Source organism: Venturia canescens, chromosome 7, assembly GCF_019457755.1.
Source record: "Venturia canescens isolate UGA chromosome 7, ASM1945775v1, whole genome shotgun sequence".
In the NCBI taxonomy this organism is placed as follows: domain Eukaryota; kingdom Metazoa; phylum Arthropoda; class Insecta; order Hymenoptera; family Ichneumonidae; genus Venturia; species Venturia canescens.
In genome coordinates, this window is record NC_057427.1 from 8,369,321 (window position 1) to 8,389,428 (window position 20,108).

At 38.0% G+C, this 20,108-nt stretch overlaps 4 protein-coding genes across 9 annotated transcripts; 2 read left to right on the forward strand and 2 right to left on the reverse strand.

The window, feature by feature from the left end:
• The first annotated feature begins 95 nt into the window (after window positions 1–95).
• LOC122412901 (uncharacterized) lies at window positions 96–2,990 on the forward strand. 2 transcript variants are annotated; one of them, XM_043422887.1, is made up of 5 exons: window positions 96–339; window positions 700–981; window positions 1,184–1,513; window positions 1,722–2,001; window positions 2,167–2,990. In XM_043422887.1, the coding sequence occupies exons 1-5, from the start codon at window positions 223–225 to the stop codon at window positions 2,727–2,729; spliced, it is 1,572 nt and encodes a 523-aa protein (XP_043278822.1). In that variant the 5' UTR covers window positions 96–222; the 3' UTR covers window positions 2,730–2,990. The 2 variants fall into 2 exon arrangements, with proteins under 2 accessions (XP_043278822.1, XP_043278821.1); XM_043422886.1 differs by having other exon boundaries at window positions 97–339; window positions 700–984.
• A 45-nt stretch (window positions 2,991–3,035) lies between these two features.
• Window positions 3,036–12,717, reverse strand: E(Pc) (Enhancer of Polycomb). 5 transcript variants are annotated; one of them, XM_043422883.1, is made up of 11 exons: window positions 10,758–12,717; window positions 9,778–9,916; window positions 9,337–9,578; window positions 8,373–8,629; window positions 8,090–8,225; window positions 7,623–7,973; window positions 7,365–7,516; window positions 7,135–7,272; window positions 5,253–6,835; window positions 4,844–5,210; window positions 3,036–4,296 (listed from the first exon to the last, which is right to left on the reverse strand). In XM_043422883.1, the coding sequence occupies exons 1-11, from the start codon at window positions 10,908–10,910 to the stop codon at window positions 4,152–4,154; spliced, it is 3,663 nt and encodes a 1,220-aa protein (XP_043278818.1). In that variant the 5' UTR covers window positions 10,911–12,717; the 3' UTR covers window positions 3,036–4,151. The 5 variants fall into 5 exon arrangements, with proteins under 5 accessions (XP_043278818.1, XP_043278817.1, XP_043278816.1 ...); XM_043422882.1 differs by having other exon boundaries at window positions 4,844–5,219; window positions 5,250–6,835; XM_043422881.1 differs by having other exon boundaries at window positions 4,844–6,835; window positions 10,758–10,911; window positions 11,969–12,716.
• A 794-nt stretch (window positions 12,718–13,511) lies between these two features.
• Window positions 13,512–15,241, forward strand: LOC122412907 (protein KTI12 homolog). The gene is made up of 5 exons (XM_043422897.1): window positions 13,512–13,848; window positions 13,941–14,202; window positions 14,274–14,412; window positions 14,498–14,560; window positions 15,023–15,241. Exons 1-5 carry the CDS (start codon window positions 13,686–13,688, stop codon window positions 15,221–15,223), a joined length of 828 nt encoding a protein of 275 aa, XP_043278832.1. The 5' UTR covers window positions 13,512–13,685; the 3' UTR covers window positions 15,224–15,241.
• Window positions 15,242–15,293: 52 nt separating this feature from the next.
• Window positions 15,294–19,732, reverse strand: LOC122412904 (carnosine N-methyltransferase). Its single transcript, XM_043422889.1, has 7 exons — window positions 19,284–19,732; window positions 18,018–18,225; window positions 17,449–17,606; window positions 17,199–17,339; window positions 16,953–17,115; window positions 16,570–16,803; window positions 15,294–16,414 (listed from the first exon to the last, which is right to left on the reverse strand). The coding sequence occupies exons 1-7, from the start codon at window positions 19,382–19,384 to the stop codon at window positions 16,232–16,234; spliced, it is 1,188 nt and encodes a 395-aa protein (XP_043278824.1). The 5' UTR covers window positions 19,385–19,732; the 3' UTR covers window positions 15,294–16,231.
• Between the last annotated feature and the right edge of the window lie 376 nt (window positions 19,733–20,108).

Genomic DNA, 20,108 nt, shown 5'->3' on the forward strand with positions numbered 1-20,108 from the left:
AAATCAGCACAAAATCGTCTTGAAGAGGGAAAAAAATGTGTTTACAAACATCGAAAACACAAGGAACCTCAATACAACCTTGAAAGCGTTCGGAATTGACTTGTGAAACCAGTAACTGCTCGGCTATCTTTCCGACCACTTGATTTATTTCCAACTGCTTTTTTCTCGGTTGCTGAACGTTTGAACAAAACGATATTAATATTATTTATTTAATTTATTACAATGGAAGCCGCGAGTGCGTGTAGCAGCCCCGCAACGATTATGGGAGGGCATCAGACGGCGAAACGTAAATTTTTCCAATGGGCAGTCAAGTGGTTTTATGCTAACATGGCCGAAGACGTAAGTAAAAACCCAAAATTTAACGACCCTCGTAAAAATTAACGAATCTGCAAATAACCATTGCCTCTGCCAGAAGACTTATTTGTTGTACTTACGTTCATATAGTCTCTCGATATCAAAATGAGATCAAACGTTTTTTATAAAACAGAATACAATGTATAAACCGCTATTCTCTGGACGAGGAAAACGATTCGTTATCAATTATTATTTCATGTCTTCGATGTATTCTAAGAAATGATTGAAAATATGAACAAACTTGTATCGAAACAAGAACATTTTTTCCAAAATCGTAAAAAATTCGAATTCCCTTTTCGAATGTCCAGAGTACACAGAAATTTTGTACATAAAAAATTATCGCAGAATCTAGAAAAACCGGACGCTCCTATTTTGGTCTGCCTCTTGCAATCAATCGGTTTCCAATTGCGGGATTTCGAAAAAATTGAGGAATCGAATAGAACGACAGAATCGAAACCGGACGAAAATACTGTACGGATATTCGTCGAGTGTGGCACATCGGGTATGAGAGCGTGCTTAGAACTCAACGACGTTAAATGCAAGTGTCCGAACTCGGAAGTCACAAAGGACGCTTCGTTTTGGAGCGTTAGTGGTGTCGGTGGTACTGGACCAATGAACACTGCCAAAGTAGTGAGATTATAATATTTTTTCCAGCCATTCGATCGCATATTTTCGTAAATTTAATTCACTAATGCGTAATATTTTAAATAAATCGAAAAAATAATAGATTAATTAAATATGCCGAATAGAAGGTGATAAAAAAATATGGAATCAATAACCGAAATGTCAATACGAAAAAAACTTAAAAAACGAATGTTTCACACAATAGAAAAGCTCCAACAGAATCGAAGAAAGTGGGAGCAATCTTCTTCCCCCGGTGTCTAAAGAAACAGGCAAAATCCTTCACGACGTAGCGTATCATCTGCTGAACATTATTGCCGAGAAACCATCGGACATCAATCGGAATTCGAAAAATCAATCGAACTTGAATCTCAGCTCGATACACAACGCGGATAATAAGGACGTTAGCGCTGAAGCCGAAGCTGAAACGTTGAAAAACCTCTCGACGAATATTGTGCGGAGCTACACGCAACCGGAAATTGTACTGCCGCACGCAGGTGCGCGCAAGTTCAAATGGACTGCCCAAATAATCGACAAAGTACGTTAATTTTCTGCAGATTTAATAATGCAATGATCATCGAAGAATCAACAATTGAATTATACGTAAAATTTGATGTAATTTCTATTTGAATTTGAATTATCATTAAGACGAAAAAAATTGAAAAAATGTTTTCGCGATTTTCTATTAAAATATTCAAAGCATGAGTGAAAAATATATTTTTTCAAGATTCAATGAAATTTTTAAGATTGACAGCGACAACGATCGCAACGGATCAAAATGGAGCACGGATCTCGAGAGTGAAATAATCGATAACGATCAGCCCCGACCGTCACCACCGAAAATAGCAAGTTCACCGGTCTTCATGAATCAACTTTGCAATTCACTCAGTCAAATATCGCTGCAGAGCGAAGAAGAGGCTAGCAGTGTAGTCGAGCATGTTAAACGAGCTCGTAAAAATTTGGACAAAGCCCTCGAAATTTTGGTGGCTAAGAATTCGCCAAACTCTCGCAATTCTCCGACTTTGGGTACTGTAATCGGGACGATTGTTTTTGAGCATTGACCTCTCCAAGGGGGTCGGAAACAAGCCGAATTGTATTCGGAATCATCATTTATAATATTTAAAATTTTAGTTAAGAGCAATATTTACTCAAATTCGATGTCCGTTTTATAGTTATTTTTTATTTTTGCAGAAGAAGGAACATTTTTGAAGCCAGCACCCGGAGGTTTAAACCTGACCGCAGGCGGATCGAGAAGATTGAGTTCTTGCAGCTCGGGCAGTTTGCGGAGCCCCTTGGGGAGTGCTCGTTCGCGACAGAGTTCAAGTTTTTCGTTGCCAGCCCGTGAGTCGTCATTTACGCAAACCAGAAAAGCGACGAATCAAGCGACAATCTCGAAATCATCGACGTCGAATGTAACGCGTCGAAGTGTGAGTAGCGTGCACTCGACATCGATGGTCGCAGCGTCGAACGCAGGAGCAACTATGAAACGTCAAACTTCGAACGTCGATCAAAATTCAACGACATCGAAAATCCCTGGACGTCGAAAAAGCTTTGGTGTTTTGGGCAGTCAGCCGTTAAAATTGGCAGCGTCTTCGGCGAGAAATACGGCGAACAGTTTGAAAAGAAAATCACCTGAACCCAAAGGAACGACAACTTTGAATCAATCGAGTATACAAAAAGCCAACTCGTCGATAAATCAACCGCCAGCTACCCTTAAATTCGGATTCGTCAGAAAAAAATCTTCTCTCGTTTAACTCGGCTTCCCCAGGCCCTCGCTTTTTTGTATTTCTTTCAATATGGAAACACGGATTCGTCATGTAATTTATTCTCTTATTTATTATTCCAGTCGTAAGTCTCGTCTTAAAAATCGAATAATTCAAATACAGTTTCTTGTCTTTTACGTCATTTCTTAGATATATTATTTCCTGTTTTTTATTCGTCTAAGTCTTGTGTACCTTCTTGAATGGTTGAAACAAGTAAAAACAAAAATGAAAAATATAATGATTTTAATGAAATGTCTGAATCATCGATCGGGTTTTAAAAGATTATTGATCATTTCCTTTTGTTTTGTATTCTCATCGATCCAGGATAAAATTTCTTTATTACTCTCCTCCTAAAATTGTGTGTTTGTCTGTTTTGTAGTTTATTGTTTTTTTTGTTTCATCTCTTGTAATGATTTTTTCATTCATAATCGTTCCACGAAACTTGCATCTCTCTCTCTCTCTCTTTCTTTCTTTTACCTCATTCGCTCGTCCTCATTTTCTCTCCCGCTCTCGCTTTTTCACTCGGTTCTTTTAGTCGTTTTTTTCTTACACATCGCTGTGCACCTACCACAACAACATTTAATTACATTTATTTAATTATTCACCTAAAATTAAGAGATACAGTAAGCGTAATTATTTTTATATTTACAAGGTTTCCACCCCTTTTTTTATACTTTAATATTATGGTTTCCTCTGCTCTTTCATCAAATTTTCAGCTCAATCAATCGACGACTCGACGCGCGCAACTGAGACAGTTTTTTTGTTTTTTTTTTGTATTTTTTTTACACATTCACACTTTTTCTCTTTATCACTATTATTTTCATCATCATTCTCGCATCTCCTTCACACATTTTCGCATACATTTATTTTCTCTGCGTTTCAGCATTGTAGCAAAAAAAAAGGTGTTTTCTCTCGCCCATTGTCGTTTCTATTTTCGAACGATTCCATTGAAGGCTTTGAAAAAAATCGAGCTTCTTCGCTCATTGACCGGACGAGCGTGTATGAACGTAACAATAAAAAGATCAATGGCCATTTGACGATAAAAATTAGAGTTTTTTTTCGCATTTTGGACAGAATCCCCGCGCGCTACTGGTCAGCGAAAGGAAGGGGCAGAACAAAAAAGAAATACTTTTTATTCGATTCCAGTCACACCTGTCGTCCAGCGCTTTTTTCGACATGCGTCGTCTCTATTATCATTTATCATCATCGTCGTCGTCGTCGTCGTTGTCGTCGTAATTCTTCTTCTATTTCTTGCGTAACTCGCCATCAGAGCCGGAAAGCTGTAGCGTATTTTCTTCGTTTCTCCGAATCATTGCGAATCTTAACGTCAACACAACGATTCTTTACTTTTTTTTCTTAGCGAAGCCCCCACTGACGCGATGAAGCGATCGAGGGAGCTGCCAACAACAGGCATCATGTCACTTCCATCGCGAGTGAATTAGTCTTGTTAGCGCGTACGAGCTGCTGCTGTTGCTGCTGTTGTTGCTGTTGCTGCTTTGTGCTCTCGCACGATGATCCGTCGACTACACCATCAACCTCCATCATACTCAATCCTTCACTGCAATTTGAACAAGAATATGTTAAGAATCATCGAATACCAGTGATCATTAGGACAGAATGGAAACGATAATACAAGTAACATCACGAAAATTACGATTTTTTGCGTTTCTTTCTTTTAGATCAATCGAAGAAAAGTACATGAAAAAGTACAAAAACGAGTCTTCAGTTGGTAACAATCTTCCAAAAAGTTGTCTTTTATTTTTGAAGATTCCAAGGTCTTAAGGAACAGGAAATGTTATCAAAAATTTGTTAAACTTCAATTCCTTTAAAATAGATGCTCCTGCAGAGGATAAAATTGAAAAATTTTAAAGAGAAAAAAGATAATTGAAAACTTTTCTCCACCTACGATCTTAAATGCAACAACGTTGAGCGTTAAGAATTATGAAAAATTGTGAGCTAATGTAAGTCTCCGGAAATGAATCGAACGTAATATTTTGGAAAAATTAAACAAAATAATCTTCAAGTTTTTGGTGTTGCGTGTAAGAAGTGAGTGGAAAAACGTTGAAACTGAGGAATAATCGTGCTAAAAAAAAGTGACTTCTCACCTATTACTATTAAGCGTAATTTCCCCGGACGACGGGATCTGTTGTGTCTGATTCGACATCTGAACCTGCGTCTGCTGTTGCTGCTGCAACAATTGTTGTTGTTGCAAAAGTTGTTGCTGCTGTTGTTGTTGCTGCTGCTGTTGCCTGGCGAGAGTGGCTAATTTGTTCTGTGCTACGAGACCGGGCAACAGATTGGACGGTGGATGCTTCTGAGCTATAATTATGGTCTGATTATTCGGCATGTTACCACCGCTGTGACTACCCGTATTTCCCATATTATTTAATCCTCCAGTCGACAATAAACTGTTGCTCGAATGATGTTGATGATGAGTTTGTTGTTGTTGTTGTTGTTGTTGTTGTTGTTGTTGTTGTTGTTGTTGTTGTTGTTGTTGTTGTTGTTGTTGATGATGATGATGATGATGATGGTGATGATGGTGAACGATTTGATTGTGAGGATTCTGATGATGGGTTTGTTGTTGATTGTGTGAATGGGGGGAATTATGATGAAGATTATGCTGTTGGGATTGATTCAATTGATTGCTGATGGCAGAAGTTGTCGGACCGTTTTGGTGCCCGTTGCCAAAGTTCGTTAAACCAGAAACTGAGGTTGCATTCGTGAAAACCCTTAAGCCACCGGAGACCGATGGTATCGTCGTTATCCCCGAGGACGAGGAGGTTGACGGTGACGAAGATGAAGACGACGAAGACGAGGATGAAGAAGATGACGAGGACGAGGAGGAGGCAGCAGCATTTACAACACCGATGCTGCTATTATTCCGATTATTATTATTATTACTCGACGGACTAGTCAAAGATTTCGATAGTATGGAAGCCGCTGTGACGAATGACGAGACGTTGTTATTGTTTGCCATTTGCCTTTGCAATTGTTGCTGCTGATGCTGATGGTGGTGGTGGTGATGGTGATGATGATGGAGAATCTGTTGCTGATGAATAATTTGCTGCTGTTTCGTATTACCGGTAGACGAACTAATCGTTGTGCCTTGATTTCTCGATTGATTGCAGATAGTGGTCAATTCGTACGAGGGCAAACTCGCGAATTGGGTTGATGCGTGGTTGCCGGAGGTTCGCTGGGCATTATCGTGATTTTTAGTCGTTAAACTAGAGCCCAATGTGGGGCATGTAACAGTCTGTATTCCGGTGGACAACGAGGTCCCCGAAAATGAGGAAGATGTGGGAATAGAGGGGACCGTTGACGATCCTGAGAACGACGAAGCGTTAACACCACTTAACGTACCACAAGTATTTACATTGCTGACACTTGCCGCGCTTTTTTCGCTCGTTTTTGTTGTTATCGTCGTCGTTGACGACGACGACGACGACGTTATTGTTGTTGGTAAACCGCTCGTCGTTGTCGTCGACGTTGCTGTCGACGTTGTCGTCGTCGTCATCGACGACGAAGCTCTTATTGTTTCTTCTCTCTTTGGCTGCGGACCAAAAAGATTCGGTACGCTGGGCGTTAAACTAAAACGCGAGCAACCAAACGTTAAATTATTAGTCTCTTTAACACTCGTCGAAACCGGCAACAACGACGACGATAACGACGTTGAACACTTTGACGGCGACGAAATATTCCCGAAATTTACGTAACTACCCGCCGCACTCGTTGACGCACTCGATGTTAAACTAACGCACGTTGAACTTGTTGAAACACTCGCTAAACCGTGATCAAAGTCCGTCAGTCCGTCAACCGCAAAATAATCGGTTATGTTGAATTCCGATGTGAATGGCGGCTCGTCGCCCGGTCTATCCGGTTCCAGAATGTCGACGCATATCGACGTCGCTTCCGGCGGGAATGGATATACCAATTGATCGCTCGTATTCACGCTTCCGTTTACACAATTATTACGCAAACGGGAAAGATTGCTACACGGAATTGAGTATTCCGGATCCGAATCCGAATCGCTCCCTGTGCTGCTTGCGTCGCTCGGGCTGGTAATTGAAACGGGCGGAGTCTTTGGTCGAAAGTGAAGCCTGTGCGAAAACCAAATATCGAATTATTCAAAGCTATGGAAAATTATCAACAAATTTTTCCAAGTTGGATCATTTTTGTTTCGTCCTACATCCGTTTCTCGACGTTTCTTTTTTTAAACTCTCTGGTGATTCAATATTTTAGAAATTGAATACAAATGAAGTTGAATGTTCTTACAGAAACATGTGGAAAATTATATGTTTTTATGAATTTTTAGAGTTTTCAAAACATCTACTATGTTTTGAGATTAAATATACACAATTTTCCAACTACAAATATTTTCAGTAAAGGAAATACAAACCATTCTTTCTTGACTGCTGTCGTGGTCGTCGCGGTAGCCGTTGGGTCGCATAATGCTTCGCTCTTTGGCTCATGAATCGTAAAGTCCAAAGTCGACCATATGTCGTCGATGTTATTAGAGTAACGATCCAATATGACTCTGTTGGAGATTAAACGTTTGATGATTAAGTTTCATACGGAATGTGTATCGTACTTTTGTGTTTAGAACTGTAAAATCATTTTTTTTCTTACCTTCCACCACGACCGAGCCTCCGACGAGCTAAACCTATGCACCTTGGCGTCGGTTTACTAATGCTCGTAAGTGCAAACCTGTATTTTTTCTCGGCCAATCCACCTTCGCTTCTGTCACACCATGGCCAGTTTCCAAAGCCACCTGATACAGGCTGTGAACGTGGAATTTATAGAATTATTTATAGAATGACAACACATGTTCATAGGTGATTTATATGAACGTTAAGTTTAATAAAGTGGTAACGGTCGCGTACTAACCGGCAAATAACTGCTATTTCTATTCCGTCGAAATGCGAATTGTCCATCAGCGTCGACGTTGTCGTCCTCGTCGCGATCCGAGGCGAGAGACGGTTGAGAGTGCGAGTTCGACGGAATAGGGCTGCTCTCCTCGTCCGAACTTGCGAGCGGGTCCAGCCCACTGCCGAGTACACCACCTGGACCGACAACCGTACCGCTAACGCTTGTTCGATTGTCACGACCACTTCCGAGACCGCTGCCCGTCCCGCCGCGTACACTTCCTTCCTCGTGTCCGCCAGCGGAACGTCCGCCGTCCGTTTTGTGCTTTCGTTTTTTGTACTGGCGCTTTTCTTTTCTCGGCAGGCTTTCGTCCTAAAAAACAAAAACGATTTTCCATGTATGTAAGTTCTCGTAGACATCTACCAACGGTACTCCAATTTCTCTCGGAATTCATTCTCCTCACAAATTTTACGAAATTATTAAAATACCTTGCTGGAAACTTTGTTGACCCAGTTTTGATGGACACCAAATTGATTCGTGAATAGCGGAGCGAACGCAGGCCTTGCGGTTTTCAGAGCCGAAACTTCCGACAGTATTTGACCACTGAAGTCTTGCGCTTGATACCTGAGTAAATGGGGAATAGAATAAAATTAGAATTTTTATGGTCGATTAAATGAACGGATGGAAATACAATTCCGATCCGTAAATGAAAAATATTGAATGGATTCTATCATATATATTTTTTTTTTTAATAGTGAATATTTCACAAACCTTTTCTCGTAAACTTCAATCGTAAGATGAAGATGTTCCCGTTTCGTTTTTTCTCGTCTCTTGACCAATTCCAAGAGGGTAACCGCTCTGCTAAGATCCCTTCTGAGCTTAAGCATTTTTTCATAACTTGTCTCGTCGTTCTTCCGATTTTTTCGTGTTTGCATCTTTTCGGTTCTACGACGAAACGCTAGATACGGATTGTTTGCGGCTGACCCAAGACGATGCTCTGTTTTGACCGTTAGAAGCAGAGGATGTTGCTGCAAAAAATTGAAAATGTGTTTTTATTTTTCTTCTTCAATATATTCGGATTATTAAAATAAATTTCAACAGTACACCAGCACAATTTTTAATGGTAATTTGGTTCTTTCATTGAAAAAAAATTGATAGGAAATTTCTTTCAGTTTGAAATATCCCAAAACATGTTAAGACTTATGTTACATGCTTTTGATTCAATTCATTTATCCACGGACAGAGAAATCCAGTGCAGGATCCCTGACAGCTCATTTTTGCTTATGTTGTTAAAGACTCGCTAAGATAACGAGGACTCGGAACACATTAATGTCAATAATTTCTCTAAACCAGATGAGAACGTTTTGGCAGATTCGTAATATCAAATTACCATTGAATTTTCATAAGTCAAATCAGTTCATGCAGGCAGTGATAGTATTGCTTGAGAAATTCATAAAGTTTTAAGATCCATTCTGATTACCCTAACCTAATCAAACTTGGTTATTGTTGATTACTGATCTTGAAAACATGGCATAAAAAAGACGTGCGAGTACACTAGAGTAGAAAACAATAATGAAAAAATGATTTTCATTTGACATTGAAAATTCAAAAAACCTTTGGACATAAAACTTCTCTTGCGACTCTAAACTGTTTGTAGATTGTCAACCCTAACCTCAAAATACTCGTTACCACTATCATTCGGAAATTTATGCAGAATGTTTTCATATGCACTCACAGTTTTGAGACGTTTATTGAGCCAATAATCGAAAACGGCGATTATGAGATCGTCGTCCTCTTTCAAGAGAGCCTTTGCCTCGTTAAGAGTGACAACGGTTCGTCCTGAACTTTTTTCAAGGCGATCCATCATTTCTTCAAACTGTAACGGTGTCAGATCCATTTTTCGACTCTGCACACCAACCCATTTTTCATCCTCTGAATCCATGTCGTAGTCTGGGATGTCCTGTTCCATGGCAAAGGCTAGAAAAATTTGGAAATGTTCAAACGCATTCTTCAACAGAGTTTAAGGCTCAATAGTTTCATAGAATCATAGGTTATGTTTGAATTTACACAACATAATTTAATCAACAGGACGATCAGGAAGATTAACATTGCAGAATTGATAAATATCTACCATTTACTCAGCAAAGAATCTTATGAAAATCGATGTTCAACTCACGCTGCATGTGAATGAGTTGGCGAGGCAGTTTGTAATCTGCCGGATATATTTTGTCGTAAGCTTCTGCATCTGCCAGATCCGTCACCTCTGGTGTGGGAATGATTAAACCTGTGCATATTGCTCGCTGCAGATGATGTTCCTGTATATTTTTTTTAACATAGAAGAAAAATGATTAATTTCAATTAGAACAAGATCGCTCAAGATTCGATATCACTCAAATGGTGTTTAAGATATTGTTAATCATTAATGAAATTCTTTTCTAGATAAAACAGTTGTGTTAGAGGAAACCGATTCAAATGGATTTTTAATTCAAATGGAAACAAAAGTCCAACCCTCGGAGTTATTTTTAAATTTCAATGACATCAAATCAAATTTGGGAAGAGCTCCTATATACTATTGAGCACGAAAACAGATTTTTTTTATATTAGCCAAAACCCTCAGTAATTTTAACAAAAAACTTCAAGTGACTTTCCTCAAATTTTCATGAATGAGGTTGATTAAGATTAATCATTACTAAAGTGAAATGAAAGAATGAAGAGTAAAAATAGTTCAATCTATACAACCACTCAAAATCAACAAGTGTTATATCAATGAAAACAAGTTCTATCTATGACATTTTGAAAATAAACTCTAGATTTTCAGATGACAGTTCAAGTGTCAGAAAAACGGGACTATGTTAGATTTTCAGAAATTTTTTTTTCTCAATCACTGAATGTATATTTCTGGAATTTTGAGGTTGTGGTTTCGTGATCGATTATAATAAATCCGACGGATGGACTTTAATTTGGTAAATCACTGAATAGATGGAATAATTCCGGGTCAAATCCTGTTTCTTTCGGCTTGAGGCTGCTTCGAAAAAGTCATTCAAAATTCGCGCGCTTTTGCGAGTTGCAGAATCGCAGAGAGGAGGGGGCGAATTGAAAGGGTTTTTGCAACAAAGTTGGAAGGGTCGAGGGGGGGTTAGAATGGAGGAAACTTACGCATTCCTCCTCTTTAGTCATGCCACTCGGCATTTGTGGTACAGCGCGATTGATCGCTGAATAATCCGGTAAATCGGGTAATTCTTCGGCCATGTAGATCGGCATCGGCTTGGATGCGTCCAGGGCGCGAGCCCTGAACGACAGCTTGCTCATCCTGGATCAGCACGGAGGCGCCTTACGATGTTTATATATATATATATTTATTTATATATATGTAGTAAATATATACGCGTATATATATTTAAATGTACGTGTCTGTGTTTATGTGTATTCTCAGAGAATGGCGGAAGGGCAAGGAGAGCAATGGGAGTGGGGGGGGGGGAGGAGGAGGGATCGAAAAAGGATGACAGGGGCAAGGGGAAAGTTTAACGTTGGTTTGCGCGCGCGCACACGTTGTCCGTGCTACGCTGCAACTGCTTCAGCTTCGCTATCTTTTTTACTATTTTTTGTCACAATCACTCAATCAACCAGCTTGTTTTTCATTGATACATATCTTCATTAATTCCGCAATTAGTTTTCACTACGCTACACTTTTCGTCATAAATTATTGTGACAAATAAGCAAAAATGTATCTCTCGTTTCTTCGAATATTGACACTGTATTGCTGTTTCTCTCTCTCTCTCTCCCTCTCTCTCAGGGGCCGCGCGCGCGGTATGGAAAAATAATAAAAATTATTCTTTTAGGGACGAACGATAAAAAAAAATAAAAATTCTGAATTTGGCAGAATGAACTGGTGCAAATGAAGGAATTATAAAAGAGAGGGAGGGAGAGAGAAAAAGGATGGATATGTATAGGAGAAATTTGCAGTTTTGTTGTCGTCTATTTTGAATGAATATTTTTCTGCTTTCGCTTTTGTGTAAAGATTTGATGACAAGACGCCACTGTTTTTTGCGGGAGCCCCCGACGGGAATATCTCTCGTGTTCAATGCAATAGATTTGTATACGTAAATATATATATCTAAATGTATATATGAATATATATTTAGATTTATGTATGTATGAGAGTTTGTGTTGTGCGTTTATGTATTTTTGTCTTTAAGTGTATACAAGAAAACACGAGTTTTTAGCTATGTGGTTTTATCCCGTGCTTGTATATATGCGTGTCTGTGTATGTATATATATATGCTTTTGTTCGTGTTAGTCTTATTTTATTTTTTTTAATCTTTCTTTTTCCCCTCGTGCCCAAATTGTTTTTTTTCTTCTCTCGATACCTTCGATCGATCAGTGACGATCCCGTATTTATCTCGCAAATCTTCCGTTATTCTTTTTTTTTCTCTATCGCCTTCGCTCTCTTGTTCGCCCACGATTTTGGGATTGCAATGTTTTTTCGGCCTTTTTGCGGCTGAACGAGACGGGAGAAAATGTGATAGAACGTGGACGACGGCGACCACGGCGAGGAGCGGTCGGCCAGTCGCGCTCTCTCGGTATATGTATATATATATATATATGTATGTATGTGTCTCTTTCTCTCGTTTCTCCCTTCCTCTCCTCCCGTTGTATAGGAATCCGAGAGAGAGAGGATCGCGGAACTACGAGAACCGACGACGACGACGACGATGACGACGACGACGGCGACGACAACGGCGACGACGACGGCGACGGCGACGAAGACGACGAGCGACGACGACGATGTGAACGCACACACACGACACTCACATACACGCGGGCACGCACGCACACACACACACGATAACGAAGCTTTGCAAAAACGGGCCCTTGGACTCGGGCCCTGACGCCGTTTAACACGTCGCGTCGGCGGCTCAGGGCCTCATCGTTGCCCGGCCATAAAGCACGAACACCCTCACTCAGTCACTGAACGAGATATATCACTTTGAAAACATGTTTGCGTGACACGATCCCTGTTGAAAGCCATCATGGCCGACCGACAGCCATTTAACCCGTAAGGCATAACACAGGCGAGGCGAGTTTTGTAAAAGCAACGCCAGCGCCACACACACGTTTTCTTACTGTGCAATATTTTATTACTATATATAATGCACTTTCGCACTCGCTCTCTCTTTCTTTCTCACCCTCTCGATCTCTTCTCTCGCGCCCGTTTTTCCTCTCTCTCTCCCTCTATCGGGCGCGATCCACGAGCGGATGATTTTCGAAGCTTGGTCAATATGCAATTGTATCCAAACCCTTGTTTTTAAATTCCAGTCGTGAATTACCGAAATTATCATTCTTTGATTTCTTCGCCGCGATAACTATGATAGATTTAATGGATAGTAATAAAACTTTCAATTCTCTGATTGGATTTTATAGTGTTTATTAACAACTACGGATCCGCGTAGGATTCGCGTCCTTTCGTCTTCAAGAGGCATATTCAATTGATGTGCCCCGATTCGACGGCGTCGTGAAGCTCTCATTGGTTGCGCTATACTTCCCGTCTGCTTTTCGGCCAACCTCTATTCACAGAATCTTTGACTCGTTACATCTTTCAAGGGAACAAACTTACATTGTCGGTAAAATAGACCCAATGCTGACGTTGAGATCAAAGGTTTTATTATTAATAAAATTAATAACTCGGCGAGCGAATCGATAAATTATTTGAGTGTGAATAATGAATAAAGTTGACGTTAAATTCATGTCATAGAACAATGAAAAAAAAATAGTTCTCCCCGACTTTTGGGATTTCAAGCAACACTTCGAGTTTTACTTCCGGTGAGAGGCTGAGTTTTTGCAGTGAGTTTCCATTGAACGGAAAAAAATGAGACGTGCCACGTGCCATGAGCGTTATAGGTGGCAGCACCGGTACATTCTGCTTTTTCCAACGATTATCTCGTGGTTTTGTGTTGTCATGTGAAAATATCACCAAATTAAAGGTTATAAGTTCGAAAACATTAAGTTCAAAAAAATATGATGTCGAATTAGTAAATGAATTTTATGGTATTATAATAAATCGGAAAATACTATAAAAAATTGACAATGCCGTTAATAATAATCACGGGAATACCAGCTAGTGGAAAAACGACGAGGGCACAAGAATTAAAGGATTATTTTGAACAAAAGAAAGGAAAGAAAGTGGAAATAATCAGTGAAGTTGATACAATTGCCAAAAGTGGTTACGACAAAAATACATTTTATTCAGGTTAGATGATTGATCGTTTGGTGTTAATATCGATCAAATAAATTTGAAATATTTTGTTGATTTAGTAACCATGCGATTAAATATTTTTTTAGATTCCAAGAAAGAGAAAGGAGTTCGTGCGGACATTAAATCGAATGCTCAGCGTCTTTTAAATCCTGTTGATGTGTTAATAATCGATGGAACAAATTACATAAAAGGCTATCGTTACGAGTTATATTGCATGTCAAAATTGTACAAAACACCTCAGTGTACTTTGCAATGCGATGCGCCGGTAGAGCATGCCTGGCTGTTGAACGAGTCAAAGCCTGAGGGTGAACGTTATACCCGAGAGATTTTTGATGCTCTCGTTATGAGGTAAAAGATGAAGACCATACTAAAAATTGATTCAATTTCATTTTTTAATCACAATTCTTTATCTTCACCAGATATGAAACGCCTGACAGTAGAAATCGATGGGACTCTCCTCTATTTGTTGTAACGCCCCATGATTTGTTACATTTTGACGAAATTTACAGTGCATTGTATGAAGTCAAAGCACCAAAACCAAACATGAGCACGCAATGTGTAAGTCGCATGTATTATTATGGATTTGTACAGCAATTATGTTAGCGTTTGATCCCTATTTGTCCGTCAATCAAATTCTTTACAGGCACCCTTGTCGTCGACAAATTATTTGTACGAACTTGACAAATTGACCCAGGAAATTGTTACGGTCAGTAATTTTTCTGGTTCAATCGTTTATTATGTGTCTCAGTCATTGATGAACATACATAGTTACTTGCCATAGAATATTCTGCATCGCACTAACTGAATTTTTTTTCTTGGACAAGATTTGGCAAACGAAGCAATCTTTCACTTTTCCGAGATAATCATCTTAAGACTATAATAACTCGAAAGTCACCAACACATGGTTTAAAATGAAATTTCTTCGACAGTCAATTTTTATGTGTACCGCAAGATGAATTAATATTTTTCCCAGTACTCTTTTGCAACATATAATAAAATCACGAATTTTTTACACGATTGAACGAAAAGATTCAGCAACATATACGAAATTTCTAGTGTATTGAACGAACAATTTGGTTTTCAAATACTGCAGACTACACCAAATATTTCTGATTAATTTTGATTTTTTCTTTTCATTTGTGTAATTACTCCAATTGCTCGTTTGCAGACAATTTTGGCAGCTGAGCAAACAGGCATTACAACTGACATTAAAATACCAGGCTTTGAAAATTTAAGGGTAGAGAGATCGAGCAACGCTTCACAATTATCAAGATTGCGAAGGCAGTTTCTCACCTATAGCAAAATGCACCAGATTGAAACTAGTCAAATAGCGCATTTGTTCGTACAGTATCTCAATAAAAATGTGTGATATATATTTTACTTTTAATATCATCTACGCTTTTTTATTCGTTTTGGTTGATACTAAAATAAATTAAAAATCCATGAACATTTGTTTATTTTGCTGATTCCAAGATCGTGCAGTATATTTTGATCCTCGTAATTTTTCACCCATAATCCTCAACGCAACAAAACTTACAAACTTCAACAATAACTTTGCTTTGTACACTTTAAAACATAATTCATACAATATCATTTTTCTTTATCATCGCATCCTTCAATTACATTTCCTATAAACAATATCATTCATTTTTACGCACATAAAATCCTAGTTCTACAGTCGTTTGTTCTCGTTAGTGAGAATGGGAGGAAAAATTTTAGAGGAAGTCGCATAAAACCAAACGAAAAATCGCTCCCAGTTTCAACGTCAAAGCAACGAAACGAAATTCGAGCGTCGATAAACAATTTTCTTGAGAGCTATTTTTACTTAGTCATTCGCGTTGAATTGCTATTGGAGCATCTCTGAAGGCACTGTTGTAGTTATCAATCCTATAAATTTTTCATAGTTACTGACTCGGAGAAAAAAAACTTGATCGTCGTTGCGACAATGTGCAATATGTGAATTCGCACGAGTATAACATTTCCATCAATTTAATAATGGCTAAAGAGCGAAACGGAAGACTCGAGAGAATAAGACAAAGAGAGGAAGGATGGAAAAAGAGAATGAAGAGAACGAGAATAAACTAAGATACGATACAAATTCGTATATAAATTCTCTATGCAGTATCTCGAGACTAACCGATCTTGTCGTATTTACAACTTACATTTTCCTACAAATTTCTTGTGTACAATTAATATTTATTATTATGAATCGTTGACTTCTATCTTCAATCTTTCTTTGTTTCGTTTACTTTTTTTTTGCTTTTACTCATTAAATATCTAATCGTGTTCACTTCGTGTTGGTATTTCTAGAATTTCTTTCCGTTCGATTATCACGAGACGCATTGTACATGTTTCGTATATAGAGGTGGGGGAATCGCTAGTTTTCCTGTTCTTGGGAACCATTCGTTGTTGATACTTCCATGCCGTTTCTAATATCTCCGATCGGACTTCCCGATCTTCTTCTTGGTTTTCGACATACGAAATAAACACTATTGTATTCACACTGCAACATACTATTCACATTTTGTGCGTAACGTGTCTTCACATGGGTTGCTTCTTTCTGAAAATTAATAATTCATTGCATGTCTTAAAGTTTTGTAAAGTAGGAATTTCTCAGTTGATAAAGTGAATCAAACATTTCCCGTATTGCATGCGCAATAATGGCTCTCGAGATTCTGCATAAAAACGCTAAGAATTTTCGAATTTAATATTTACCTCTAAATGAAAGCCATAGCCTTGAATAACTTCACGAAGAATAGCGTAACTCGGTTCTATCGAATCTTCGGTTGGCATATCACTAAAATGATACAATAAAGGACCAAGATTAATCCAAACACCACCAGGCTTGAGAATTTTGTATATCGTTTCGATGAATTGGACGATATTATTGGCACAGTCGATGAAGAAACACGTTGCGACACAGTCCCAGTAATTGTGATCTCTGTATACCTGTGAAGATGAGAGTAACGAAAAAATGTCAATAATATGTATTTGTTTTGAAAGATAAATGATTTTATGAACGATATAAATGTGGTGAGAATTTTTTTTTTTTCAAAGTTTGCTTTTATTTGCGAAGAGTTAACTTTGAAAATACGTACTTCCAAGAAGTCCCCAGCGGTCATAGAGAATTGTACATTTTCTGGCAAATCACTGGGATTCACATCAGGAAAATGCACGGCTTGAGTTTGATCGCCAGCGCCAAGATTATTCATGTATTGATGCACCCATGGATGCACTTTGTAAGAATTAATTCCTCTGCATCTAAAATTCAAGTAAAATCATGTCAGACGGAAGAATGTCAGATGAAATTTCTTGGATTTCGGTCTAATTTCAGTGAAATTTACTTGTTGAGAACGAAATGTGAAGCAAAGAGCATAAACAGAGAAAACTCATTTCCTTGACAAGTGTAACCACGCCTTGCAATCTCATACGCTAGACGACCGAGTCCAGCACCAGGAACCAGTACCTGGATTTCTGACGCTGTGCTGAAATCATCGTTTATTCATTCAAATATCAAATATCAATGCATGTTTTGAACAAAAAAATTCTAAGTATTGTTAGAATAGAAACGGGATGTGAGGAAGTGATACATACCAATAGTCCAATGGAAATTGATTGATTATCTCATCTATAATTGGTTGATAACAAGAGTTTCTTTCATCCTGGCCCTCGACGCTCCAATCTCTTACCAATTGTTTGATGGTCGCCTGTACTTTTTCTTGATCAGCTAATACCGGCCGAGGATTCAGTGTCTGCAATCAGACCTACCTATATTTCATACAATAAAATATTCTTCATTGTTCGTACAGTTTATGTGTTTATGTGTTTGTCGTGCGTTGTAACGACAAGACTATATGTTTTGAATTTCAAATTACAGAAGATTTTGACTTCCAGAGGAACAGAAATCATGAAATTGTTTGATCAAATTTATAGGTTTTTTCATATGCAAAAAATGGGATCAAAATATTTGTCAATGAAACTGAATCTTATGGACTTTAGATTTAGTTAAGTTTCTATAGTTTGTTTGAAGTGGGAATTTTCTTATCTCATATGAAGTAAAATGAAAGAAGCAAATTTGCACGTTACAGACAAATATGCATTTGAAGTGCTGTGTGATGTGCGCACGTATGCGAGTGTGTGTATGTTTGTGTGTGAAACCTTACACTTTCATTGTGGGAACTGGTAGGACTGACGTTTTCGAATATGTGCGAAACATCCTTTATTATCAACTTTATTATGTCATCATTGTTTTCGATGCATATTTTTACTTCCTGCAGATGTTCCCTGTATTTTGATAATAATTTTTGATGGAGCATCGGCAAAGATAATAGATATGACTCAGTTTTTTTGACTCGCTGTAACGAGTGTGTCCTGCAAAGTAACAATTATTTCCATTATCATACAATTACTGTATCTCACCATTTTGCAATATCAATTTGTACATAATTGTGTAAAGCAAATTTGGACTCAAATCATTATCATCTTTGTTTTAAGTATAATTGATATCAAGGCGTTATAAAATAAATTTTTTTTCCTAGTAGATTGAGAATCCTAAAGTACTCAATCGTTCATAGAAATATTTCTTTTATATTCCTCTTCCTCAATCTTTTGGAGCACTGCTATCACTTAGTGACTCATTCAAGATTGTATGAACCTTACAAAAATTATCACAAAGTATTGAACAAGTTTCAACTTGAATCTTTTTTCTTTGGTCATTCAATCTTATGTCTGATAACTCTGGATTTTTTAAATATTACTTATTATGATTAGAAATAATTTTGTGATTTGACATTCCTCAAAATTGAATGATCATATTTTTTATTTGAATTTACAACATTTTGAATTTCATTTATTATAAAAATAGATTATCTGAATTCTGAAATGGAGAAAGTCTATTATATTTGAAGATATGTCAAATGTTGACATTTCCATCAGCAACAATTAACTGTAATAAATTTGTGAATTGTTTTATACAAAATGGGAGTACAAAGAGTTTAATTTATTTTCGACTTTTAAGTGTCTTAATTTATTTTTCTCGATTGGAAAGTCTTTGACGTTTTTTTTGTATATATATTAATAGTTCTGCAAAATAGGTGCTGATTTTGTATTTGAAATTTTTTTTATTCTGCAACAATTTTTTGAACGCGGAAGTGAAATATAGTAAATTTGAGGTTATGTCGATTAATTATGATGCAATATTTGTTAACGTATCTTCTCGCAAGTGTAGACACGGCGAGAAAAACGAAAAATTGCGTTTGATTTAACGAAGAATGTATTTCACAGTGTGTCGATTAGTGGACACGTTTAGTTTTATTTATTTGTTTGATTTCATCGGATTCCTGATCTCGGATTCGCGCATTATTCTCTGCGAGTTTCAAGCGATATAAAATTAAAAATAGCACACATCAAAGAAGAATTTCCTCACTAACTTGTAATATTTGAAAGCCGAAACGATACGCTGAAAGTGTTTTCTCTCTTCCTCGTCCTCGTAGGTATCTTGCATTCTTTTCGGATAGGCCATCGAATCCATGATTTTTAATTTAAAAAAACAATTACGTCTACTCAATTTTATTTCATAAACGCGTTAGTATTTTTTTTCCGGCCCTTTTGTCAATGATGACTCGGACACTTGATTCGCTCTTTCCTCTCATGCGGGAAGCTGCGCGAATTCACTGCATGTCGCAAAACTCGTGTGCAAATACGATGCTTTATTTTATTTTTATTATCATCCCTTTTTATTCTGTTTTTATTATGCACAATTATCACAAACGTGGTATAAAAAAGATTTTACGAGCACGGAATAACGGTGCACGCCTGTTGTCGTCTTCTTCTTCGCCTCCGACTTACTTGATTGGCTATCGCCCTCTGGAGGCATGTGCTATTCGCGCCTGTTGTTGTTACTTATCTCTAACGCTCTTGTTTTTCATGTTCATCCCCTCCAACACCCATCGCCACATGTTTCTAATGTTCGACCAGCAGATATTTGCTCTCGTGTATTTTCGGAGTTTGCCGGTCGCCGGAGCTAAATAGTTTTGTCAAATTCGACCCCGCGGTACTCGAGGTACTCACTGCTATACTGTTGTTCAGCTAAATTCTGCAGTTCCAAAAATGTTTGGCGAACCGAACGGAAAACCAACAGCATTTAAAGCTTATTTCGATCGGTTTTTCCAACTAAACTACTGAAGACATCAAATGCTTTATTCTAATTATGTAGGAAATTTTTATTCTGCGGTTTACTTCTCTGCAATAATTTC

Coding starts and splice junctions, on each gene's coding strand:
- LOC122412907 (XM_043422897.1), top strand. CDS start 13,686: ATGCCGTTAATAATAATCACGGGAATACCAGCTAGTGGAAAAACGACG. Junction 14,203..14,273: donor TTTGATGCTCTCGTTATGAG/GTAAAAGATGAA, acceptor TATCTTCACCAG/ATATGAAACGCCTGACAGTA. Junction 14,413..14,497: donor CAAACATGAGCACGCAATGT/GTAAGTCGCATG, acceptor AATTCTTTACAG/GCACCCTTGTCGTCGACAAA.
- LOC122412901 (XM_043422886.1), top strand. CDS start 223: ATGGAAGCCGCGAGTGCGTGTAGCAGCCCCGCAACGATTATGGGAGGG. Junction 340..699: donor ATGCTAACATGGCCGAAGAC/GTAAGTAAAAAC, acceptor AAATTATCGCAG/AATCTAGAAAAACCGGACGC. Junction 1,514..1,721: donor CTGCCCAAATAATCGACAAA/GTACGTTAATTT, acceptor GAAATTTTTAAG/ATTGACAGCGACAACGATCG.
- LOC122412904 (XM_043422889.1), bottom strand. CDS start 19,384: ATGGATTCGATGGCCTATCCGAAAAGAATGCAAGATACCTACGAGGAC. Junction 17,116..17,198: donor TCACATTTCGTTCTCAACAA/GTAAATTTCACT, acceptor CTTGAATTTTAG/ATGCAGAGGAATTAATTCTT. Junction 16,804..16,952: donor CCGCTGGGGACTTCTTGGAA/GTACGTATTTTC, acceptor TCATCTTCACAG/GTATACAGAGATCACAATTA.